This window comes from Bombus bifarius, unplaced genomic scaffold, assembly GCF_011952205.1.
Source record: "Bombus bifarius isolate JDL3187 unplaced genomic scaffold, Bbif_JDL3187 scf7180000008203, whole genome shotgun sequence".
NCBI classification, from domain to species: Eukaryota; Metazoa; Arthropoda; class Insecta; order Hymenoptera; family Apidae; genus Bombus; species Bombus bifarius.
In genome coordinates this window covers 1033644-1061077 of record NW_022884507.1, presented here as the reverse complement: position 1 = coordinate 1061077, position 27434 = coordinate 1033644, and the positions used below count along the sequence as shown (strand labels likewise).

At 38.2% G+C, this 27434-nt stretch overlaps 1 protein-coding gene across 2 annotated transcripts in view; it reads left to right on the top strand.

Annotated features, from left to right (window-relative positions):
- LOC117210370 (semaphorin-1A-like) overlaps positions 1-27434 on the top strand; it is a 382334-nt gene that overhangs the window by 317205 nt on the left and 37695 nt on the right. For both annotated transcript variants that reach the window (XM_033453343.1, XM_033453342.1), the window contains exon 7: positions 27031-27135. In XM_033453343.1, the coding sequence (XP_033309234.1) occupies positions 27031-27135 (105 nt within the window). The remainder of the gene's footprint in view (positions 1-27030; positions 27136-27434) is intronic.

Below are 27434 nucleotides of genomic sequence, written 5' to 3'. Positions count from 1 at the left end.
TAGCGTCATGGTTAAAGTACGGTATGGAAATCGTGGTTAAAAGCGAGTTTCACCGAAGCACAGACATATCGAGTATAAAAGAAAATGTTTAATAACTCTTATTAGCTTTAATGATTTTGAAGTTGGTGAAGGAGATATGTATTTTGCTTATAATGCACGAAAGGACGGAAATAAAAATTGCGTTAAACGAGTAGGTATGCGATAGAAATAATCGGCGATTTTACGTAAGCAGTGTTTTATTGGAAAAGAGGATTGCTCATTGCTTCATTACCGCAGAAACGATGCATCTGATTCGAGAATGTGTTCATGCCATGACGTAGGTGGTATAACGCGTGTATAACGAACTGAAATGAAATGTAATTTATTATTAAATCGTTCAAAGAGAATTCTTCTGCGTCGATTGGAATATTTTCCTAACAGTGATTCTTTAATTAACCTTGTTACAAGGAAATCCTATCATTTATTTCGAAACTCGGGGAATCGAATTTTTGTTGACGTGCAAATTTTCCTCGACTTTTGCCGATATCCTTTTCGAGAAGCAGACACAATGAATATTTGAACAAAATATATATTACTTGATAAAGTAGTAATTCTACAGAAATGTACTTTAACTTCTGCTTAAATCTCGTCATGAGCTTCCCAACAGCTCGATAGTTTTCCCAATACGGTGGAAGTTGTTAATATTAATACGATTCTTATCTTTCGTTTAAGCTGGATATTCTCTGTAGCGAAGCTGGCATAAAAATATTCTTCGTTAATTTCTAAACGCCAAGAATCCTTGTTCTCCAGCGAATCCTCGACGTTACGTAATCGATTGAATTAATCCGATAATAATTTTAATCAATTATAATAAACAATTTTAATAAGAAGACTCGCATATAGCGATTGGCATTTGGATTGACAATTAAGTTAAGAGAAATAAAAAGACGCGGAATTTTTGACAAAGTTATTTGAACAACACAGAAATGCATAATACGCGTATGTGACGCTTGGACGTAATCGACAGCCGTCCATCACGCGCTACCACCGTTTTGTTTAACAAGTTGCGTAGCCCGCGTTCGGCTAATTTATGCTAAACGAACTGTTCTTATCGCTGTGAATAAATAACGCGTCTCGACGCTGCCTACATTTTGCGAATCTACAACGATTCGTTCTCGTCGGAGCGCGATCGCGACTGTAACTGAGTTTTCAGAGCGTAACAAATACCGCGATTATCCCTTTTTTCTTGCTGTTCGCTTGTTATTCCCGATATTTCTCTAAATCGCGTAGTTACTTTTTCTGTTTGATATATCATACACACAGGAAAAAGAGAAACTTTTATGTTAAACATCGCATAAAAATACAGCGCGTTATTTTCGTAGTTTTATTCCAGAGCCGAAGATATCTCTCCTTTAAACGACGATAAATCTGTAGAGAACTTGTGTAGAGGATGTTTGATCGTGAAATTTATTAGACGAGATTGCTCGTTCTTGAAACCGTCAAATATACTTAAAACAATTAAATAAATTAGTATACCGACAATATTCGCTGAGATGATTCGAATTGTCCACTAGCTCATGTGCCGATACAAATCTTAACAGCCTGATTCTTCGGTTTCGTTATCAAACGACATCTCATGGCATAGGTTGTGCGTAATTCGCTTATAAAATTATGTAAAGTTGTGCGAAACGTTTCTTTCGTTCCATAAGGTGATAATAGATGAGCAATAATTTCTGTTTTATATTATTTTATTGTATTAGGTGTACTCCAGTTCGTTCTATTTCTATTATTACGTTCGTGCATAATTCAATAAATTAATATAAAACAAAAAACATTGCGCGTCTATTGTTTCCTTACTTTTTCGGACAACCTAATAATATCTTCCCTAGATCTTGTGAATAGAATGTTATATAAAAAATACGAGATTGATAGTAATAATTGTAATTAATAAATAATCATATATATGAGTATTTATAATTATAAGTAATAACAAATATTAGTAATAATCGAACAAATTCGGTTCGAAAAATACCCAGTCTTACTTGGAAGTTATTATAGTAGATATTATAATAGAAGATACTACGGTAGAAGAGATTGCGTTATTTACGCGTTCAGTCTTTCCTATCGTTAATAAGGCAAACGTGTATGCGAATGTGTCGGCCATATCGAACATGTGGCGTCAATGAGCTTCAACAAAGGAGAAATATGCGGAAGTACAATGTGGTTACATCGTTCGTGGCATATCGATATCTTGCGTGAAAGTCATGTCACGAACGAACACGTACGAAGAAGTCGCTGACTGTGAGGCTTTTATAAAGAAACATAGGAAAATGGTGAAAAAGATGAGCCGAATTCATTAGATTTATCAAGCTACGTTCTCTGGACGTAAGTTTCTTTTTAACCGTAACAACGTTTCTTTAAAACGCGGCTGCAAAATCTACTTTATCTCTGCTGTCTTATGCTACGATGCTTTGTAGTTCGTACGCGGTAAGTCCTGTTTGTAGACATACGAAGACAGTCACGAACGCAGCTTCAGAGTTTCCATTTTCTTTCCTGAAATATATCTTACTTTATGCCTGTAAAATTAACCTACGCGATTACCTCGACTCCACCAGCCGCCGTTATTTCAACCACAAGCAAAGAGCCTCGATTTTTTAGCACTAGAACTACCGACATTTGAAACGTAGCTATCTCTAGCAAAACCATTCGAAATGATTTTAAAAAATACGTAGTAGTAGAATATTTTTATATTTATTGATTTATTATTATCTTACAAAAGGAACTCCATGTTGTGAGATCATGGAAACTATATAATAACGACTATAATAATAACAATAAGTACAATAATAGTACCAAAATCTTTGATAACAAGAATATTAAAATAAATTTCCTTTGGTAAATACAAGAAGTATAATATAATAATATAATAATAAGCGTAATAAACGTAATAGAATAAATGAAATACAAATATAACTTAAATTATTAGGCACAAAAGTTATCGTTCGTCACATTTCTCACAAACGTAAAGGTTCTCCTGCGTGCATTTTCCGCATACATATTTTTTACAAAGATTGCAAATGATGGTGATCTTATTATTATTACAGTACCCTATCTGACACCATTTGCGCGAATAAGGTGAGTTCTTTGACTGAGTACTTTGGATTTCAGATGCTCTTTGTTCTATCCGTGATTTTTCATTGTCAGCGGCAAGTTCATCTGCTAATTGAAACGTAAAATCTTTTCTGGATATCTGCTCACTGTGATTTCCTTATAATAAAATCCAGGAACCTATGTCAGCTAAATCTAAAATATTAAAGCAATGTTCTTGCCGTGTGTTTAGTGCCCTTATCTCACAGGAATACAAAATGCTGATCAATTAATCGTTTCCTTGATCATCTGGCTCAATTATCACGTTTTGTATGAAGCCAGCAGCAGTCTTAGTACGTATGAACGAGCATGTACATGCAACATAGTGATTGAGGATTATCTACAAGGATGTTGTCTCCCGGGAAAAATCGAACACGAAAGGAAATACGAATCGGTGCAACGTATATCGCTATTAATATTACCATCCGAAAATGATCAGAATTATACCAACTTCGATAACTTGATGGATAATATAATTTTGCTACTTGCGTATACTAAATACTTGCAATTTGTTAGTGTCTGTAAAAATGTTGTAAATATACCGGTGGAAAAAGGGATCGTGTCATGTTGTACACTATGATAAGAGATACGAGAATACATGTGATCGTGAGTTACGAGCGATATGAAAATAACGAAGAAAATTAGAAGGGAAATGCAAAAGCAATTTGTATGTTAGACATTAACCAAAAACGAACGTTTGTGATAAATAAACCAGGTAGCACGTACGTACGTGTAGAGTATGCATACCTTCGGTAGTATCGTTAATGCAAAATATGCAGAAACATCATGTATCTTGTATTCTATACAACGACAATACTGTCAATTTGTCATGACCACCTAATGACAAAATCCGCAATCACTTAGTTGCCAACCCAATACAAACGATATAACAATCGATAATGTATATCGCGTTCAATGAATTAGACTTTCAACGAACGAAATCTATATGATATGATACGATCTTTTGTTTTCTAGAAAATTGTCCACGATTTCGATATTTTCAAGCTGTATACGAAGAGGAGTTTGAAGGAAAAGTCTTCCAAGTGACAAAATCTTTAATTTGAACAAATTTTGGACGAGATTAAACTCGGTAGAGAAATATATCTAACATCTACAATGTATTATACCAACGTGTTTGTAAAGATTTAAAAATTTATAACGAAATCCTCTACGTAAATACAGGTGGCACGTAGATATAGTTTCCTGGAGCTATGAGAAGTTTGGACAAAAATTACTCTCGTACTACCTTGCATCGGATTCTTAGGATAAATACGTTGTTCGAATCTCGGCTGTTTGCCCATAGCATAAATACATAGATGAAATTTCACAAACGGAATAGATGGCTCTTGTAGATGTGAAACGACCTGGTACGTTTAATGAAAATTGCACTATTTTTTCAACCCATTCGAATCGCGTGCAAACGGCAAGCGCGAGCGGCAAATTTAAATATTATTCCAAATGTAAGTGAAGTTTTCACGGTAACGAAGTTATTCACGGCCAACAATTACGAGTTTTCGCGTGGAAAATTCCGAAAAGCCTAGAAAGCGTCGCTTTAAACCGGAGGACCGCGAACTTCCGCCGAGAGACGCGATGATATTTTGTAAAGCGCTCGAGTCTACTAGACTAAAAGTTTTTCCACTGCCTTTTTTTTTTTTTTTTTTTTTTACCTGTTTCAATCTAATTTTTAAGATTAAGGTATTCTTAACCGCGCGCTCTTTCGTTCGTACGCGATAGGTAAACGACCAGCCACCGAACCTGTAAAATACAACTTCACAGTAACTACAGATACAAAGGAAAAGATATCTAAAGTCCCTGGACGCGGATAATAGCCTAATGCTAGTTTTCGTTTCGATAGTTCTGTATCGTGTATATCTTGTTTACAAGTAATACATCTTAATTTTTGCATTTAACCAACGCGATAGGCGGAGGCTGGCGCACATAAAACTAGCTTGCGTGACTGAATCGCATGTTAGGCGACCTACTCCAGAAAAAGAAAAGATACGGAGCCCAGTGTAATTCAGCCACAATGTACGACAAAGAAATATGCAGAAGCGTGACGCGGTTGTATCATCGTCGCACGATACGTAGTTCGTCACGCGGGATACCCGCGAATTTTTCCATCCTCTTCACAGGCCAACGTCTTCTGAGATTATTAAATTACCCTTCGAAAATTTCCCTGCTATATGCCCTGTGCTCTGTTTTCCTACGGTCGCTTTAAACATCGTTCTCGTATCAATGAGAAAATCGAAGATAGGAAGGAAAATGCAAATTCTACGAAACTGTATGGAATTACCTTCAATTTTTGTCCTCATGTCCCATTTACGGTTTTCTACATACACGTGTACGTGCAAACACGTTATTAAACAATTTGAATATGTATATGGTAACTCGCATAATCATATATATTTCTAGGAAATCTCAACTATCTTAAAATAATGTTGCGTCCGAGATACGAGATGATAGTGGGATTTAGATGATAAGAGAAAAATCTTGAGATACGTGTACGTTTAGCGAAACGAACGCTATTGTACAATATTATTTAACATTTAATAAATTTTGAAGATTTTCCTGGTGATTCGTGGTCGAGGCTAGTAGCTATCGCTTTGGACGAAGCTACTTTTCATATTGGTGATTTATTATGTTAATTAATTAACGTTGTCGTTCTTCTATATTATTTTTATGTACTTTGGTTAATTACACTGCGATGAATATTCCAGTTAATAACGTGTTAACATGGATTTTATTATAATATTTTTAGAGGAATACTGTATATTTATTACTACATTTTCATATACGGTGATAGAGCGAACTGATTTATGAATATACGATGTACGATGATGGATTTGCTCTCAAAAAATCTGTACTATTACACAGGAAAAGACGTATGGTTTCACTTAGAGAGATACAGGTAATCTTGATTGGCTGGAAGAAAAATTACTTTTAAAAAAGATTATCGCTAAACCTCATTCGACGCCGTACGGAACTGCCAACTTTCGCCTACAATGTTTTCTTGTATTTTTAGCAACAAAGAAGATAATTAGATGTCCTGATTTTGATGGATCGCTCTTTATATAGGATTGTTGGAAAATATGATAAACCGAAGCTATTTTCAAGGTATAAATTGCAAATGCAGACTTTCTCTACAAGGTGAGAGGTAACTTTCGTTAGAAATAGTCCCCAGACTCGAGTACACAGCGTGTAAATTATGGATTATGCAGAGTCGGATAATTTGTCTATCCGTGTCAACGTAATTTAGATATTTCATTTTTTAAACTTGCTACACCAAGCACGGCGATATCATTTTTAATCGTAAGCTATCGCTTCAGTTCATTTCATAAAACGACGATATAACGACGTTTATTAAACTTCGTCCAATATTCCACCAACGTATCCTAATTTCTTCCACGAAGCTTATCCCGAAAATAGACGTTCAACTAACTCGACTATCGAGTGATTTCTTTTTTCCAACTCTTATCTAACCGACGTATTTTTAATCCGTTTTTCCAATGCAAATCACCAACATCGTAGACTATACGTTATTTTCAATAAAGAATACGGTATTTAGAACGCGAGTTGAGGAACCGTCCGAACATGACGCGTTCAACGTAATCTTGATATGACGTAAATTTCAAACGTTCTAGAAACGGTAAATAGCAAATAAATTCGAAAATTACAGTTGGAAAAACTCGGCGACCACAAAGTGACGCTAATTTCATCACAAGCCGCGAGAGAAGTCATCCTACGCGTGCTAAAACTCCGTTTGACCGCATAACCAAACGATCACCGTCAGCGTTCGCTTGTCACCAGGTTTTCTTATTTCATTGTGTTATATGAAAGAAGAGAAATGGACTCGCTTGCGCCGTCTCTGTTTCCTGGTTCAGTTTCGTACGACGAGCCAAGAATGGAGGAGAGTACGTATTTTCAGCGTAAATTTTCATTATTCGATTTATTTTCCCAAACTGAAAGAGGTGATTTAGATTAAAGCGATATAAACAAACTGGCATTTTGATCAAAAGGACATACGCGTCCAGCGATGGTTTTTCGCCTGTTAATAAATGGAATAAACGAGCGCCAACAATAGACTGCAGTTATCGGTGATTTAATCGATGCACGTTGCTAACTATAGTCATTCGAAGCTACGAAATTGCCAAAAAAAAAAAAAAAAAGAAGAAAGGACATTATCGCCGAATTATAAATAAACACGGAACGACTAACCGGATAGCGCGTTCTATCTTCCGATAAAACGCATTCTGAAACATTAGGGTACAAGTGTACACGTGTGAAATAAACGGTAAAATATGCCATTTTGCGAAATAAGCGAATATACCGACAACTTATACGCGATATTTGTAATAATTTCTGTATCGGTGCGTAATATCTCTTTATCTTGTAAATGATAATCAGCGCCACGTTTCGACGTAAGCGTACAATTTCGACGAGCAACGTTTCATTAGAAATTCGCGATTGCCCTCGCTGTTCGAGCGTCAAGGGCGGAAAGTAGGAGGCCGAAAACTCCAACAGTAGCGGCCATAGTTGTTCAAAGTTCGGTAGAATCCCTCGGTTATAATCCCTTTAATATATATATTAAAACTAAGAGAAAGAAAAGGGGATGGACGACGCTGTTCGCGCCGTGTTTCGCGCTATTTTAATTTGAAATCGTTCGTTTTCTCAAAACCTGAACTCGACGAGTCAAGAACGTCCATTAAATCTTCAATAGGCGAATAGTATCAATGAATAGTCAGATTTTTCTGAACGTTGCTTGAGAAAAGTATTAGATCAGAGGGAACTGTATAAATGTTAAATTGTAATACAACGTTAGAAAATGAAATATACGTTCGTTACAGACGTCTTCCAGATACATACGCTATTATTAGGTCGTCCGAAAAGTGTCTTTCTTTTACAGACACGTCTTTTACGACGATGTATCATTATACAAACATGAAACTTAATTTGTCGAACGTTGTGATCTTTATTTTGAGAGAACAAAATGGATGATGCGTAGTTCGACAAAATAATATAAAACAGAAAATGTGCATCCATTATTTCCTTATAAAACGAAAGAAACTTTTCGGACGACCTAATATATACCAATTTATGAAATTTCCTGTCTGGACAAATTGTAAAGATTTTAGGATGTAAAAAAAAGATATTCGTATGGAATATTTACGTATAAATACGTATTATAGATCGATATTTGCGATAGCATATTATCGAACATTTTTCGTAATCAGGCTTTTTGTTCCGAACAAAATATTACCTCTATTCCACGTGCTGAGGCAAGTATTGGGTTGGCAACTAAGTGATTGCGGATTTTGTCAGTACCACCTAATGGCAAAATCGGCAATCACATAGTTGCCAACTCAATACATCGATATCCCTAAACCTGATAGACAGCAAAACCCCGTCGTCCGCGATAAATACATCACATTCTACGAATGTCTGATCGATTTGACTGACAAAAAGTTTCACGTTGAAAATTAATAAAAATTATCGCACGAATGGAAGGCGATCGATCAGAGACGAAGATGAGGAAGGAAAAGAGTTTGCATGCCAAGACGAACGCTATCTCGGCTTCGTGACAAAAGAGAATAGAAGACGAACAGGGTCCAAGCACGTTTTATAACGTCGTAACCGATACTTTTCCTGTCTGTTGCCTGTCGTTTTCATCTTTTTACTCCATACGTCGGAAACTGTTGGAAATATAGTGGAACGTTAGATCGCACTTCGATCACGTACTACATATGCGATAGCTTCTGCTCCTTCGCGTTGCGTTCATACGGTGAAACATGCTTGGATTTTCGTTGCGGCTGAAAACTTCCGGCGTACAAGGTCGACGCGCAAGAAATCGTTTCGGAAATCGAAAACGAGAAATTTATTAGAGCAGAGATCTGTACTTTTGACAGTCAGCCTTTCCACCGAATATCTGCCTCGCTGCGTCACATGTCATAACGGCGTGCAAGTGTATTCTCTCCTCTTTCTCCCTCTTACCCTGCCTCTTTCCCTTTTCTTTTTTTTTTCTTTTCTCTTCGTGTCATATCAATCTCGCGGCTATTATACACGAACGACGCGTTTGTCCGTGGCGAATATCGATTTCGGTGCATCGATATCTGACCAAGCCGTCTGTTGGTCGTCGATGAAGTTGTACGGGTATCAACATCAAACGATGTAAAAACGCGCGTAAGCAGGAAGATACGATTCGCGGGTTCCCCGGCTCTCGTTATCGCAAACACGTTGATGAATGACGCGTGCAATGGGCCTTCATAAATCAAGTTCCGCGCGAACATGTTAACGGAATCATAAATATTCACCATGCACGCTCTCGTGTTACTGGTACGTTTTAATCGCCTCGGTAGTGGTACGCTCGCAAGGAGAAACGGCGGCCGACTCTTCGAACAAAGAAGAGACCTCTGAAACCAATGATCCGATTGATTGTACCTCGAGTAACTTACGTGTGATGCGTGCCGTTCGAATGTGCAACACGATTACTCAGCTAATGTAAAAACAGCAATGAGCGATCGCTGAATCGTGTTGTTGGTACGCCAGGATGCATTCAGTGAAATACATTTCCCTGAGATAATCTATCGCAGCCACATAAAATATGTATGTAATTTGAAACAATTAAGAGATTGTTTAGAACGCGGTTGTTCGGTAATCCTGTGAAATACGTTATATGCGTAATAGGGCATTTACATTTATTTCTGAAATTATAGTTATTCGTAAATACGTATATGAATTATATTTTCTACCAACTTATTAGCGAATGCTTATGTTATATAAAATAATCAATATTATTATTATTATAAATAATCGTTATATAAAATAATTATGTTATATAAAATCGAACCGCGTATAGAAATATACAGGGTGGTTGGTAACTGGTGGTACAAGCGGAAAGGAGGTGATTCTACGCGAAAAAAGAAGTCGAAAATATGGAATGAAAATTTTTCGTTCGAGGGTTTGTTTTCGAGAAAATCGACTTTGAATTTTCGCTCGGTACGCGTGTGGTACGTTATAACGGATCTCACTGTAGATCGTTGTCTCGATGGAAAAATTAAAAAAAAAGTTTTTATTCTATATCTTCGACTTCTTTTTTCGCGTAGAATCACCCCCTTTCCGCTTGTACCACTAGTTACCAACCACCCTGTATATCGAATATAATTTCGCTGTAAAGAACTTGTCATGAACGTATTATCGATATCCACGTAATTCTTTTGTAAAATTTGCTGGCAGAAGGGCGCTTTTCTTTATCGAAGAGAAGAGATTCTGTGTGTTAATTTTCAACGATGTAACTGAAGAATCTGTAACAGGATGCACACAACGTTAGAAACAATTAAAAATTGCAAATTTTTCCTATTAGGAAGAATCTAATATTTGTTTGTACGATATATAAAACAAGTGTGAAGATTGTAATTATATCCTTGATGCTTACAAACTTAATTCTTCGATCATTTAAAACGAAGTTTAATTCGAATAAATTATTGCAAGTTATTAAATAAAGGAAAATTAATGTTTAACTAATTAATTCAGTGTACTTGCAGAAGATAAAGACGTTATACTAACTTTTCGAAAACACATATCATCGCAGAGTTGTACGCGTCCTTGACAAATTGGACAATTACATGCACATAACTCGCAATTAATTCATATAACTGACATCGTGTTAGTAATTATCACATTTCATGCTATGTAGGTCACGGGTAAGCCACGACATTAACCGGAAACGTAGGAGTTTCCACTAAGCGAGGAAGGACAATAGATACTCAAATAAAATAAAAAGGAAAATAGTTAGTGACATAATAGGAGTTTCATATTACGATAAGAAATATTAAATATTATTACGTGTTACAATTGAAATTTTTTTCATAGCAAAGACCGGTCAAATATCGAATACAAAAATAAATTATTTATTGCACATTCCCAGAATCCGCAACATCGTTGAATCCCCTCTCGTTCAAACAGACAGAAAGGAGGAATTCAAGTGATATCTACGTATCGGTATCGATATTAAGCGTGAACAGAAATGAAACTTGCGCCAAAAAAAAAAGATCTAATCCATTTACAAAATTGTTACAAAAGAGAATTAATTTTGCCGATCCACATCTATGCTTTCTCGTGTCGTTGTTCGAATCATAAAACGATTGAATATATGGTTGCCTGACAAACGTTTGATCGAAATTCTCACGAGCATACGAAAAACATAAGAAATGAAATTCAAAAAGTTGAACCACGAGTCGTAACAAAACATCGTTAGAGGGAAGCTTACCGCGAAAAAGTTTTCAATTTTCTAATTGCAAAAATTCGATTACGGTGTACGAAGAAAACACGTGTTATCGTTTAGGTTGAATAGGCAAGTTCCATTAATTAACGAGAGAAAAATAATGGCAGGTAGGTGGAGAAGGTTTAGAGACTGCGATTCCCAGCATCAAAGTTATTGCCTTGGATTAATTGCATCAATGACGCGATATATCGAAGAATAGGCCATGGAATTATCGTTTTGCGACAAAACAAGGTTTGAAATGCAAGCAAGATCGATATACCTGGTGGATAAATAGCACTGTGCTATAGAAATTGGTATATGGTCCGATAAAGTGGTCTCGGCCACATTGTAATACATGGGGAAATATTTGTCAGCCGTTTTCCTGTGTCATAAATCAAGCTTCTCTCTGCCGTTTGGGATTTCGGGAAACATTTTGATTGATCGTTAATTAGAGAACGGAAGGTGCGTGCTAGAAGTGGATTTTAGCGTGGTAGATAGTAACATTCGATTATTAATTGTATTATACGTAGAAGAAGGATGTACAGATTGAGTTAGATTCGAATTTTCGGATATTTCGATTGTATCGTCGACGATAACACGGAGTTTCGCGTATGGAGCAAATTATGAATCGGACGTGATAAACGCGAATTGGAATATCATTTAGTTTTGATTTTCTTTCGATCTTTAATTTTGAAAACGAAAGCGTGAAATATGCATTAGACGTGTTTGAATATTATTCGTTTGCCGAGGTGTTCGAATTTAATCGAATAATAAAATGTTACACGCGCGGTTATTAAAAGTATCGTACGGTGAATGACAGATCATCGAGAATGACAGAGACAGTTGAGAATAAAATATCATCGACTTTAAAGTTAAATTTCAACTGGTCGTCTTCGAAAGAATATTTAACTTGACGATAGTTAAAAACATGCTTTCCCTGGCAAAATTATTATCGCTTGCTGGCTAAACCACGCGAATCACTAAATATCTTATAAAATTCCAATATGAATAGGATGAATGTATAATGTGATAAAATAAAGAATGTAAAAGCTACGAAGTAAAAGGTAGGCAAAAGTATATGCATTAAACGCGGAAGGTAATGTTTGCGCGAGATTATTCGATCTAAACCAAAAAACGGCGGTGAGGTTCGCTGGTTTAGATTAGAGCAAAGAACTTTTTGTCTGTTCGTAAATCTTCTATCAGATTCTGTTTAACCTTAATCAGCTGTAGTCTCTTTCTGATACGGTGTATCGGTCGTCGAATCGTTTAATAGGGGTGTGGTTAATCCTGGAAATCTTGGACAAACTTGACGCGAAAGTTCATTCGAGACTTGGCTGGAATCCGATTTAAAAGGCAAAGAGTCCCTCGGCTTGATCTCTCGGTTAAAGCTTCCTTTTCAATCATGAACCAGACCTTTTCCGACCCGGGTCGATCAGAATTCACGTAAATTTTTGATCTCACCGCCACGCAAATTTTTTATCTCACTACCACACAACCATGGTAAATATTTATGTTGTTTCGTAAATATTAAACGAACGAGTTGGTCCTCACCGTTTTGGCAAAGGAACTCCCGTTGGCTTTGTCGGCTCCACGGACTCCCTTGACGCATCAAGGATATTATTTCCTTGTTAATTTACAAAGGGCACAGAGTAACGAACAAGAACAGGCAGTGGCATCTTGTCCAAGGTACCGCCAAAATTCGTTCCTATGCGGAGTTTGCTACAACATTGTCCGCTACATACTCGTCGAGACAGCGTCGTCTCTTTTATATTAAACGTTTCTGAAAAATTTCAGGAATAACCGTAGCTTGCTATCGAGGAAGATGGTTTTAATTGAAAACAGACGCGTACGAAATTGATAATCGAATCTAAGGCTGTTCCATTAACAGGATAAATATCCATCCGCTGTGCAAACCCTTGATCATCAAACGGTAAACTGATCTGAATAAAACCTAATGGTCGGAATAGGTATTTGCCAGATGACGACTAGTCACATTCCGCGTGCGTAGCGAGTTGAATAAAACACAAAGGGATTTTACGATGCCCGTAGCAACATTGCAGCAACGTTGTAGCAACGTTCTGCCGTCCTAACCAATAATCGATCATTCGATAACTATTAGATTACGCATATCATATACCCAACGGGCAAACGTTCAAATTTATATTCCGACTGTTTGCCAGCCTTGACGCATAACCGTTAGTAAACAATGCAATAGTTTAATAGAAAACGACGCGATTAAATAAAATAACCGTGTTGAGAATTGTGGATCTTAATTGCTGAAATAGAAGTAAGGAAACACTAAGGTTACACTTAGAATTCAAACTAAGATAGTTTTAGATTTATTTAATGAACGATTTACTGGATTCTCGTCGATATACATTTGCACGCGTCTCAGCACTCTCTTTGTCTTACCATCTTCCATACCACACTGCCAACGGAACAGTTACATTCGTCTGTTTTCCAAAACGTCGCGCATACACATACTTCCACACACTCACATTCACATACGTGTGTCACTACTACGCGGCCAATCTAGTCTAGCGCACAAAATTATACATATCTCAATAAACTGTACTGTAGAAAAGCGAATATGTCAGGTATCGATGGATAATATACGACTAACACTCGGATGACTATAATTACCTTTGGTAACGAAAGAATTTGTCCGTACAGTATGCAATCTCTGTCTCTCACCCCTGTCGCTCCTAATGTCAAAATCGATAATCAGACGTTTTTTTAAACTTTGCTTTACAAACTGCACGATTTTTCCTACCAGAGCCGCGAACATCCGCTCTAGGAGAAATTCAAGAGACTCTACAGGGATCCGTTCGATCGTAGGATCGCAACGTGCATTCTGCCGGAACGAACGGTTGTATTTCGTAGACGAGAATCCACCATGAAATCCAGCAAACCGCAGAAGCTTATTTACCGGAACGATTGCTCGCTTTCCACCCTCGTGCTCCGCCTCTGCAAGACAACGCGCCGCGTCCGTTCAGTTCGTTCGAATCTGGAATCTAATCGCGGCTGTGGCCAAGTCCGCGGTTCAATTTTTCCTTGAGAATTAACGCTAACATTCCGATCCGCTGAAAACAACCAACGGTTCTCGTGATAGTTATTTTCGTTTGTTGGAAAGAACCAGCGCTGAGATATTTGGAGTGATTGCTCGAGTAGTATCACTGTTTTGTAAACTCTCCTTGTTCAACTCGATGGTACTTTTATGTTTTCTTCGCAAGTATCAAAAGAATGGTTTGCAGATTTTAAAGAGGGTCTTTTGCCAGTGACCAAGAAAAAGAGAAAACGAAAGGAGCAAAGTTGGTCTTTCGTAGAACGAAGTAGTTGGAGCTAATTTGGAGAGATTGCAAGAGGTTTGATGTTAGGAAAGAAGTTACGTAGGGAATTAGAAGAAGGTGCTTTAAATACTGTTTATTAGCGTTTTATTAGGAAGGTTTTACTTAATTTGTATTGCTAAAGTTTATTAAAACACGAAACTCGCTAACAATATTTGGTTATACGCTGATCGAGGCATTGTTCGAGCGTCTGATTTACAAGTATCTTTTAATTCTGTAACATAAACGTTTTCCACTTTGTACGTCGTTTTACTATCAAGTATGAAAACTCGAGAGAGGAAGTTTGAAAATATGATTCCCCTTGGAACGTCGAGAATTTTTCAAACGAATTCCGTTTGTTTAAAACGAAGTAAAATATACGCCCTTGTGCATTCTGACTGAGAGCTCGGAGTAGCATCATCGCCCGGTCGAAGTTCCAGCGATTTTTAAACAAAAAGCGTGACTCGAAAGAGCTCTCGAACCGAGTTGCTGCTCCAAATCGATTGAATTTTCCCCGTCGAGAAAGTTTTATGGAGTTGGAAATAAATGATACTCGGTGAACCGACCGTCTGACGTGTTCTAAATAAACGAGGGAATTCCGTTTCCGTTTCTTTCGAGCTTCTTCCTTGATCATAATTGCGATATACACGCTCAAGTATTAATCGAAACATGGCCGGCTAGTTTTTAATCAACTAATCCACGACGAATCAAACTTTTTCCTAGCCCCAGTCGTCCAATGCGTTATACTTCTCCAAACTGTCAGAGGTGTCATTTTTCTCCACTTTGTCTTGTGTACTTAGAATTCAAAACCGTTTTGCTCTGCTAAAAATCTCGAAACGTCTCGTTGCAACTGTTAGTCCGACCAATTTATCATTATCGTACGTCGATATTTTTTATGTGCAAAAAAAAAAATACGTAAAATAGAAAGAGTGTGAAGGAAAGAGAAAGAGAGAGAGAGAGAGAAATGGAAGATGTATGTGTACATTTCAGTGGTAACGTAGAGTATCTGGAAGCAAGACAAAATATACGAGTATATAAATGTATGAGTAAATGAACTATGGTCGTAAATATCTCTATCAAACGTTCCTTTCCTGCGAAAGCCTATAGTTTATGAACATGGGCGTGTTCGGTTAACGAAGACTATTCGCAATGAATTTACTTAACAAATCATTCATTCATAATTCGTTATCCGATGACAGCTACCGTGCGACATCCGTTCACGATACGGAAAATTGAGCAAGTCTGTGTTACGATTTTATGGCCAAGAAACTCGTAATTAATCGTTTGGCATTACGTTCGATGTTTCTATCGATGTTGAGAAAGATTGGAGAGAAAAGTACGTGAGTTTTATGGCTAAAAAGTTGTGAGAAAGTCTTGTAACAAGCGTACGTTCTGCACGGATGTGGAACGTTTTTATTCATTTTACAGGATGTGTTCGTATTTCGTAGAAACTTATTTCTCCTATCTCGTTATTTGTTTCATTATTATCATTAATTGGTCGATACCGAAACAACGTATATTACTGGAATATGAAAATCCAACAATCGGCGATCGAAGATCGATCAAGGGATCGAATAGAAGCGAGCTACTTACGGTTTTCGTTGTCTAGACGGAAGAACTTTCGCCTGTCGGGTTTGGCCTGATTCCCGTGCGCTTCGATGACGAGCTCCGTATTCAGGAAGTTTAATTAACCTTCGACCGCGACAACGTTATCCTTGGAAATCACGTTTCATCCCGTGTCGAAAGAAGAAATTCCACGCGAACTAGCAACGTGTTTGTCACGGTCAATGCGATCAGTGTGTAACACAGCTTGTGTACACGTGTATGTACTATGTCCTGTGTGTGCCGTAACCAGTGACAGCGAAGTATAAAATCTAACAAGCCCGCGCCTTTCGTCGCGCGCGAGATTGGTTATCCATATTTCATGGACGTGTAGATTTATCGTGCAGGTTGCGGCCAACAGCTTGCTTTTTACTACGTGGCCGCGTGTACCCGAAAATGGCTAATTTTATAACGAAGCCGGTTACGAGCGTGCTAAATCGTTCGCGCTAGGTTGCACACGGGAAATTCGTTGAACGTAACGTTCCTTGGATTTTCATATTGCGGATAATGCGGGATATGCCTGCTAGATTAATAAATTTCTTCGGAGGCTAGGAAAGAAGTTAAGGAATGGAACGAGGTAGGTTGTTTCGTTGAATGAAGTTGAAGGAAGTTGGTGAATGGGTGATGAAGTCAGAATGCGAGTTTCATTCGGTCGAGTTGCAGAATAACGTGGTAACGCTTAAAGTATTTCAACATAGTATATTAAAATCTATTTAAGGAAAGATTTCCGTCGCGAGGATTTCAAAATGTGAACTAATTGAGAAATATATAATTTCAAGAAGAGTAACTTGTGCCTTTCCGCTCGTTAGTAAATACAGTAATTATGTTTAATTAGAAAACTCGGCTGCCTTCGTATCGAGATATGTACGTCGTTAAGACTTATTTAATCGTTATTAGACATTTTATCAGAGCAGAGCAAAGATTTAGAAGTCGTAATACGATTTCTGCAAATCCTCGAAATCTCGCGACGCGCCTGTTGCCTCTCTCGTTTATTAGAACGAGCAATGAGCTCCACGTATAAATACGTAGTTTGAATAATGACTATTTATGACGCCTGTACGGCATATATGTACGAACGATAATGCCATAAGGAGTGTATATATTGCGGACAAAGTACTTACACAATGATTATCGCGAGTAACAGACGCGAGATGTTCGTCGTGTTATCGTATTTCTAATTTGTACCTTTTAATACGCGAATCGATTCGTTTAAATTTATTATTTCCTACGATAGTCAAGAGTTTAAAACTCTAAAAAGGAATTCAGAAAGCTTTTTCCATCGTTTTCCCCCGAGTTTTTATTTCTTTTCTCTTTCGTCTGTATTTTTTCCATTTCTTTTTCTTTTTTCTTTTTTTGTATTTTCTGAACGCGCAATAGATCGTACTTTAGCCTAGATATTTTTTCTCTGAAACTTCTATTCAGTTAGATTTAATTAATTCGAAATTTCCGATTCTGTAACTTGTTATTTGCGATTCTCGAACTGCTTTGGTCCTTTTAGAATATTTCGAAATTTCCTCGCCGTCGTTCCGCATTCGAGCAGAGTGTCTCGTCAAACGTGAAACAGCGGAAAATACTTACAAAATTGTAAACTGTCTTTCTTCGATATTTTGTAGCATGTTGATAAACGTAATTAACGTTCTGGTAACTGAGATAAAATACCGCAGTGAACGGGTCAGTGGTAGTAAAATATGATACGCGTCTACGATTAATAATAATTTGCAACGATCAAAGCAACAACGGCTTGTTCTCAATTGGCTACGCGATGATACAAACCGAAACAATCGCGTAAATTATTTGCAAAATTACGGATCCAGAATTACCGATATTGTTGCTACTATTTATACAGACTACGTCAAAATTGATAAATCGAAAGACAATTCTTACGTCATTGTCCGAAACAAAGTAATAATTACGCCTACTTAACAGGCTCTTTCGCTATTCGTTACAGCAATTAAAAGTTTTCCACGGTATGTCGTATAATTATGTTGAAGGAGAAAATACCTACGTGGATGCGCATGATGTTGAAAACATAATTACTATCATCCCTAACCAGCCACGACGCCGTCGCGGCATCGAGCTTCGTGAATAGTCGAGACACGTGTAATATGCGTAATACCAGCGTCAGATGAGGACTGAAGCAACTAGGATGGATAAGGAAACCTTGTCTTAGGTATTACGAATCCAAGCGTGCAACGTGTATTTAAGGTTTAGCCTTGTAAGTCTGATGGATCCAGGGAGGAGCTATCGTTGATCCTCATCGATCTGAACCCTTCTGTTTGCCATTCCATTGCTCCCTTGTGCCGAGCAACAAAGAGGAAGGACAGAAAAGTGAAGAACAGTGACACGATACTACCGAACAACGGATCGATGTTCTTGATACATAACAGTCATAGTCTGTTAATACAACGCGTCGAGCTAATAAACTGCGACTGACTTTCGTTTGCCAATCGATGGATGTCGTTGCATCGTAGACGATCGTTCGACTTAAACTTTATGGTCGGGTTACGTATTTTTTAACCGTTCGAAGAGGTATGATTAATCAGAGTATTTGGGAAGCGAACGAGGGAAGTTGATGTAGAAGCGGCAAGCTCGGAACACGATTTCAACGCGTGATTCAATTTAGTCGACGTTCTACTTAGTCCAGTTTAGGGAAACTACGATACGAAGTCGGCGTTTATCAGCGTAAATCATTCTGTCGCGTTATTATGGCAAACCCGAGTTAATACACGGGCGTAAAATTTATATGGCGGAATAAAGCGGAGGCCGGACCTTAGTCGTTAGTCGTTAACAAAGCCGAATCAACGTGGCTGCTGCCGTTCCGGCCGCTCCAAGTGCAATGTCCACATACCGCTCTAATAATAGTGACACAAATAACGCGCGTGTACCACACGGCTGAATTCAGCACGAACATTCGCTTGTTATCGAACTGGCGATTCGTATTTTCGCGAACTTGCACCAAAAGCAAGGTAATTCGCGCCGAGTTCGCCCCCTCTACACTACGAGTCCTTAACTTTCTGCCTCTGTGTGTTTTCACCTGATGATCCTGCGGTGGGTTTTCTCCAGATTCAAGGGTAGATATAATTTGTAGCCTGTACAAGCTGAATACAAAAGGCCACGATAGCTACGGCGAAAATAGTACGTGCAATTAAGAGACACGTTAATTAATCTGATAAACGTAAGTGAAAAGAGTTAGCGTACAAAATAAAGCGTAAAAAGAGAGAATCGTTATCATTACGGTGCTACAAAAAGGTTTGCGTCTATAAAAGCGATTATTATTATTATTGTCATCATTAAAAGTTTATTACAGAAAGACGTTTATTATCATACTGCTGCAAGTTAAATAAAAGTATCTCTTTCTCGTCGCGATTCGTATTGTATGGCAGAGACATACATCAAAAAGAACCGTCTGAAACGACTTTCTTTCAGATACTCTTTCAAATGGCAATGCATTTTTCCATGTGAAAAAGAACGATCATCCGCTGCGTTCAATTCGAGCGAAGACGTCATCTTGATCAGGAGTTTCCCGATGTTTAAACAAAAACCAGGGAACAAAGAAATGCCGGTTGAACGTTGAATCAATCAAAGTTACCGCGTGTAAAAAGTACAAATATCGAACTGTCGATTCACGATCCCATAAGCTTCTAACAGAAGAAAAAATAAAACGTTTCTTAGGTTAACGATCTTGTCATTTTTACTCGCAATCGTATCTTTCTTATCGACCAATTCAACCTTCCTTTCTGAAGCATCTTCAACGTTATTGGACACGTGCATTTTAAACGATCGTTAGGCTATTTTTCTGCTATCCTCGTTTTTTCCTCTTGGCAACCGCTCAAATGGTTTTTATCAGCATAATTTCGGAAATGAAACGGTCAATAATTAAAAGTTAAGCTTCTGGCCACGCTGGTATCGCGATCTTCTTTACAGCGAATCCAGCGTTCGAGTTTTTCCCACGAAAGAAACGAAAAGCTGACGATTAAATTTTGTATCAATTTCGTTTGAGCGGTGAAGTCATTTCGTTTTAGCACCGTTTTAAGATAATTGTCAAATTTCAAATTACGTCATATACTTCCTGTTTCAAAGCGCGTTCTATAAACGTCGTACTGAGGTGCTAAAATTACAAAGTAACTCGTAGGTTTAAACGTAAATTCATCAATGTAGCGACGTCTGTGAATGGAGTTAAACTATTTGAACTATGCATACGGACGAAAGGAAAAGAATAAATTGAAGACAATAGTAAACAAAGTGCATACATCGCAAATAGAATTTTCCTTTAAAATTGCTATTTGGTAATACAATTTTCCTTCAAACTAATCTCAATGGCGGTGCGATACCAATTTCCTTCGACTTTCTTTTTAGTTAATTTTCGCATTTATCCTGATTTCGTGGCGTCGATGGTTCCTTCGCTGGCTCCAAAATTAACTGCGTCGATACGCGAATTGCATTCGTAATTAGCTGCGATCTGCTGCTGCATTTTAATTACGCGTTATTATACGACCAATTGGGCCAATTCAGGGATATATTCGCCACGAAGATTAGTCAGAAAACTTCTTGTCAATTTCGAATTAACACGTATTGATTTCGATTAATTTTCTGTGATACGCTGTACTTTATATGTTAATACAGTTATAACAATAAATCATTCAATAAGATCAGGTAATTTATACTGTGCTGTCAAAAAGTTTCGTATTATAAAACAGGAATTTCTATTAAAAGCCGATGATCCTTTTTAATTGAATTCTATTACTGAGAATGGACTAAATTTTCATCAATCTTGAATTACAATTTGACGGAGAAGTCGAATATAAAGTAAAAGATTGAATTCTTATGAAATAATTTTGATTGAAATCTCCTATTATGGATTAATTCTAATATCCGTATATAGTATAACTTTGTTCTAAGTACAGAAGCTGCTCTAAAATTGATTAAAAAAGAAAAGAAGAAAAAAGCAAACAATTTTTCTTCCAGATAAAGCGAAATAAGTTTTCTGAAAATTAATCGCCTTGCAGAACGAACCAACTCCATGTGTAGAAGATGGTTTAGAATTAATTAACAAGAAACATTTTTGCACCCTCTGCATCGAACCGTCCAATTAATTTCTAATAACCGATTCGCCTACCAATTAGGAAAAAATTCTTAATTAATCCCTCAAAAGCTTGCGTCAACACGTGAAATTCGATGCTTCGTGTTGAAAAATAATAATTCGTGTGTCGTGTTAATAATTTCAAGGCAAAGTACGTCTGACTCTTTAACGCCTCTAATTGATTGAAGCCAGTGCTCATCGAATCGAACAGTATTACCGTAATAAAGCTTCTGAGAGTGAATTTCGTCGCGGACAAAGAAAATTCCAGAGTGGTTTTGAAACAATTCGGAGCCATGAGCTTTTGCTCGTCGAGGTATCCAATTAATTTCGATTAATCTTCGAAACGATTCGATCGAAATTAATTAGTTGGCGAGCTTAACAAGTTCCTGTTCATGACCAAATATTCGATCGGTAGTAGCAAAATATATTCTTCGGAGAACATCGGTAATATTTACTTGGATATTATTTTATAAAAGTCATCTTATTAAAACGTGTGAAATTCATTAAACGAAACATAATACGTGCATCGCTGTATCCCGCTTCTACCAGACATTAGATATTATAAAAATTGGCTTTGCAAAAAAAATAATGAGAATGCTCATTAGACGCTATGTGGTCGGATATTTGCTTTTAGCGGAAAGCGTATCTGGAAAATGATACTTGTCGTATAAAGCTTATAACGCCAGAAAGCACGTAGCAAGATGTTACTATCGCGTATAATTTAGTCGCAGCAAATGGTCTATTTCTGTGGTAGAATGTGAATTCAAACTAAAATCGCTAGCATAGACAATATCGTGAGCGATTCTTTTAAACGCCTGGCGAAAGACAATGACTAAAACAGCACGATGAAAATTCTAGTTTTCTAAATTTGACGAACAAAAGTGCACGAAACGTATGGTGAAACTCTGATAAATATTTTTGTTTTAACGAGAGAAAAAACGTTTTTTCCACGTGAAATAAATAGCGCTATGACAAGTCCTGTATTTTTTTAGACAATTTCGCGATATTTTTGTAGAGATAGGTTTAGATCTTTGCGATAAATATGCTAAAGTAATAAACGAAGCTGAACTATGTATTGCCGGCTGAAGGATTTAATCAACCAACTAGAAATCCCAACGCAAACATTTTTCATTCATCGTTGAGCACTTCAAAGCTGCAACAGCATAACACATCATTCAAGATAGGCTAGCATGAAATAAATCCTGCAGCTTGTCAACTATAACGAAAGAACCATGGACAGCTAACGTATCGGACGTGTCAAACACGAACATGCATAAATTTGCAATTCAGGCGTGTCCCTGTGAGACACGCGGCCGACCTCGTTAAACAAGATAACATTAGCTGAAAACTCAACCGCTTTCTTCTCCCATAAAACTGACCAATCGATGGCAAACAATGTTCGATCGATAGAATTGCGGGCATTTTTCAATTATTTTAGGTTCAATCCGAACTCTTCGTCTACATTTCAACCTCAGACATTTCAGATTTTCGATCGGTTCCTTTCGCTATCTTGAATAATTCCAAATGAAACAAATCAGCTTGTAACGCGTTACATATGCCATTCAGCCTGTACTTTTTACTCAAAATCATAAATCCAAGATATTTGAAACAGGAAGCCCGCGTCCGTGTCTCTCGCTCGAGTAGCCGCCCAAAGAGCTCGTAACGCGGCATTTTTTGTTTTAAAATTCCGACCACTAGCGTGCATAGCAGTTTTACGACGTCGTCATATCCAGGCAGCCCAGTGTGCAGCAAATGTATACATAAAATCCGAATTGTAATCGAAATCGATAAACCGAACGCGAAGCTACACGTTCCTTGAAACATAGCGATCGCACGGTCTGCGATGAAGCGACGTCGGTCGGGCGGGCTAATAATGTCGACAGCGCGGCACAAAGAAGCCGGCACGTAGTAGAAAGCTTCCTTCAGTCGCTGGGTATTACCAGGACGACGACGGTACAGTATTCGCGAGCTTCGGCGTTGCTGGGCTCAGCGTAGATTTGTAGCCTGCAACGGGCACGTTCATCCCCTAAGTCTAACGTCTACTTTGCCCGGTTATATATGACCAGTCCGCCACTATATACACTTATCGCGCGCATACGTTGGCCAGCCTCAAATCCCATCGTGCTTTTTGAACGTGAAATATGGAAGGCTCGCGAGAAGCGGGAGGAGGGTGCATGGCCTTGGTAGATCTCTTGGTTCGCGAGAGTATCAGGTAAAATGCTTCCTCGCTCCCCTCTCTCTCTCTCTCTCTCTCTCTCTCTCTGTCTCTCTTTCTCTTTCTCTTTTCGTGCAAACGTTGGCTCGTACATCGGCGTAGGGTATGGCTCCATCGGTGTACTCTGATGCACAGGAAAGCCGCGGCTTCTTGCGGGATTCCACGACCACAGTTTCTATGACACGGCGAGAAAATTGGTCACCTACGTGAGTTCACTAGGGACAGATCTTGTTGTCAGCCGCTCTATCCTGCTTTCAAGTAAATTCGTCGACCTTGTCGAATCCACTTGATCCTGGAGCGTCTGTCGCGCGGCAACAACAGCACTTTGTTTTCTTCTTCGTTATTCCGTTCGATGGTTCTGTACAGATTCGTGCTGAAAGATTGATAAGACACGTTCAGAGAAAGTGCTTTAGCGTTTACCAGAGCTTGCTGCTATTTAGTCGTATGTACATAAATATTATACCGACGTTACATCACGGAATGTTCCGAAAAAATACCTGTGCTATAGTACCGCTTGATGTTAACACTTTGACTGCCACGTCAAAATCACATGTTTCGCCACGGGAGTATTTTTATTATTCAAAGCATATAATGGCAAAATAATAATAAATTGACGATGTAAGACAACATTCTTCTCGAATGAACCGTTTATCTTACGGGTGACCACCGTGGCGCCTTGCTAACAGTTGATAGCGATATATTATAACAAGGCTTCGTTTATTTCAATAAACCATTCGCATTCGTTATTTTATTGTAAGCAAAACGTGCAGAATATATTGTTGAAACGTGTAGAAGATATTAGGCTGAAATGGTAGAGGTGCGCAAAAAAAATTATGTTTGTGATAAACCAATGGTAGTGGTAGATTACAACAGAAGAAAATATGCTGTAGATTTATCAGATCAAATGATAGCATATTCTACACCACATGGAAGAACCCTCAAGTGGTATATAAAATTAGCTTTAGAGTTATTGTTAAATACATCAATTTCAAACGCGATGATACTCTATAAACAAGCATCAAAAACAAAAATCAAGGTATCTGATTTTAGAATGGCACTCGTAATGCACCTTACACAGTTCCATTCACCGGAACCGTAAAATATACTTATTCGACAAAAATTGCGACACGAAATGCAGAAGAAAGAAGGACAAGCGTACCTGGCAGGAAAATTTTGCAGAGTGTTATAAAAAAAATGTCACACAGTTAGGATCAAAAATTGATAAGAATCGGACCAAAAAGGTGACCACCTATTGTCCATATTGTATCGATGAGCAACATTTATGTTTAAAGTGTTTTAACATAGTGCACCGTTAAATGCAAGATTTGTTCTCATTTTTTTTTATCGATGTTCTAATAAAAATGTTTAATCGTTCAATGGGCCACTTTTTATTTCAAAGTATCTTCTTTTTTTCGGTTATATTCAAAATACTCTAACTGTCAATTTTCATACAGTTTTTACAATTGTAAGAAGTTCATGCGCTCCGTTCACCAATGACCACCATGGCGTCACAGGAGAAACCGTGGCCGGTCATATATGGTCAACGTAGCAGTCAAAGTGTTAAAGGCTATTAAAGAAATGTACGTACGTACTTGGCATCGATACGTTGTTTCAATAATATGCAGAGTGGAAATAATATGCAGAATGGAATGGAAAAAGGTTGGAGAAACACTTTACGAGCGTATGCATAGTTATTCGTCAAAAGAAGGAAAAGAGTGTCAATAAGCGTAGCTTCAAAAAATACTAGCTCCTGAGTTACGACGTTAACGACGTTAAACACTTTATCTTTACAGTATACGTGTGTTCGATATCACGGTCGTTCATCTCAACACATACGTCGATACGTTTTCTCGGAGAAGCACCCACACGTTGTGAAGATCCCTAGCATTTTGGTTACAGTTTTCTATTCGTTGTATAGACTCATTTAAGGAAGCAATCGGTTCATCATACACCAAACATCTTGTAATGCCGACACCAATCATTTTTTTACTCGTGTTTGTTAAGATTTTGCTTTGTTCTTTGCTTGTTTTGACGAGTATTATGTGCCAGTACTGAAGCGTTTGCCCAAGTTTCTCGTAAGATTGCCCATATCTGTGTGATATGTGGTAACTTGCGATCGTTACTTTCCTTGGTGATACCTACCACGCTGAAACGGTGGTTGCGAATTATTTTTGACGTTGAATCTCGTGCAGTCGCGTTTGATATATCGGTAATCTCAGTGTATCACGCCAGTAGCTAAGTTTCCACGGAACACGAGCAATAACAAAGCCAATCAAGTTCACAGTTTCTACGAGGAAGAAGCCTTTGCACCGAAGGCCAATCTAGTTAGCACTCGCCGACACAAAGAGCTCGCTTTCCATCTTTTCTTCGCTTTAATACCTATAACCACAACGGTGGCGAAGAAAATTTGTGTACTTGAATCGTGTTCCCGGCTGTTGTTCCACGCGAAATCTACGATTCTTGGTGTAATCGCGTGGCTGCCGTGTTAATTAAAACGCCTTTCAAGGCACGTTTAATTAAACCGCTTCTAATAAATTCCGTAATATCGTGGCGGCGTTTTGTCATTTATTCAACGTTCGCGTACAGTTATCAAAGATCGGTTGACACTCGATAATTCAGCGACGCCGAACTAAAACCTGTCGTCGGTTAGGCTCGTGTGAAAAACGAGCATAAAAAGATACTCGTGCAATTTAGCTTATAAATGTGCGTTATTAAACAGGATGCTTTTTACGTGATAACGTAGATGGATATAATAAAAAGATGTGCAGGTTTGTTATTAAAGCCAATGCAAATTGCAATCTGACAAGGAATTTAAACCGAACATCGTTTTCATTACACGGAAGAAAAAGCATTCGATTATTTTCTACCTCTACGTATCGTTACAGACACGGCAAAGTGATTATTCCAACTCTGCAATCTCTTTCCCCGTTGATGTCAGAAATTCGCTCGATCGCGATACCATCTCCGCCATCGTCGCGTCGTTATTAAACAGTTGCCGTAATTTGCATAAAGCGACACGCGTATCTTAGATTACGCGTCACAGAGTGACAAGCTGTGCTCGCGTCTATAATCCCAACAGCTAAAATGAATACGAAGCACGCGCGTTCGCGAGTCCCTCGTGAAATTCGGTACTCTTTAATTGCCAGGCTCGAAGCCTGTGCGATTCCTCTACTAGGACTCGCGTAATCTCCGTGAAAGAGATTCGCTTTGCGCGAGCATAGAACAGAGAATAGTACACTGGTGATTAGTGCTGACGCGTTTGCAGAACGATTTGCAGCGTGACACGCGCGGAACGTTGAAAACGAAGTACAAGGTGTCTTTGGCAGAATCCTTCGACGATTGCCGCAGACACGACTGCTCGTTTGTCTGGCAAATGTTGTAAAGTCTGACTCGACTGACAGAACCGCGTTTATTCATGTTTCAGAGGGGCAGCTGTACGCAGCGACAGTGGCCGACTTCTCCGGTGGCGAGCCGCTGATTCACAGGGAGAAGATCCGCACCGAACGTTCCGATCTCAACCAGCTGAACGGTAATGGAAGTCGCGCAAATTGCATTGGAATATTCGCACGTTGAATTCTAGCGAACGTGATACCGGCTTTTCTATCGCGATACTCGCCAGCCTCTATTTTCCTGGCAGAATTTTGCCACGTTTCTAAATTTTAATTGCGCTCCATCTGATCTCTCGCTTCGTTTTATGTATCTCGGAAGTATTATGTCGTAGCATCGCGTAAGAAAGTATACGACAAGGGTTTGCATTGTGTTATTCGCGTAACTATTACGATTAACTGAAATACAAAATAAAATAATTAAAAATATCAGACGTCTACC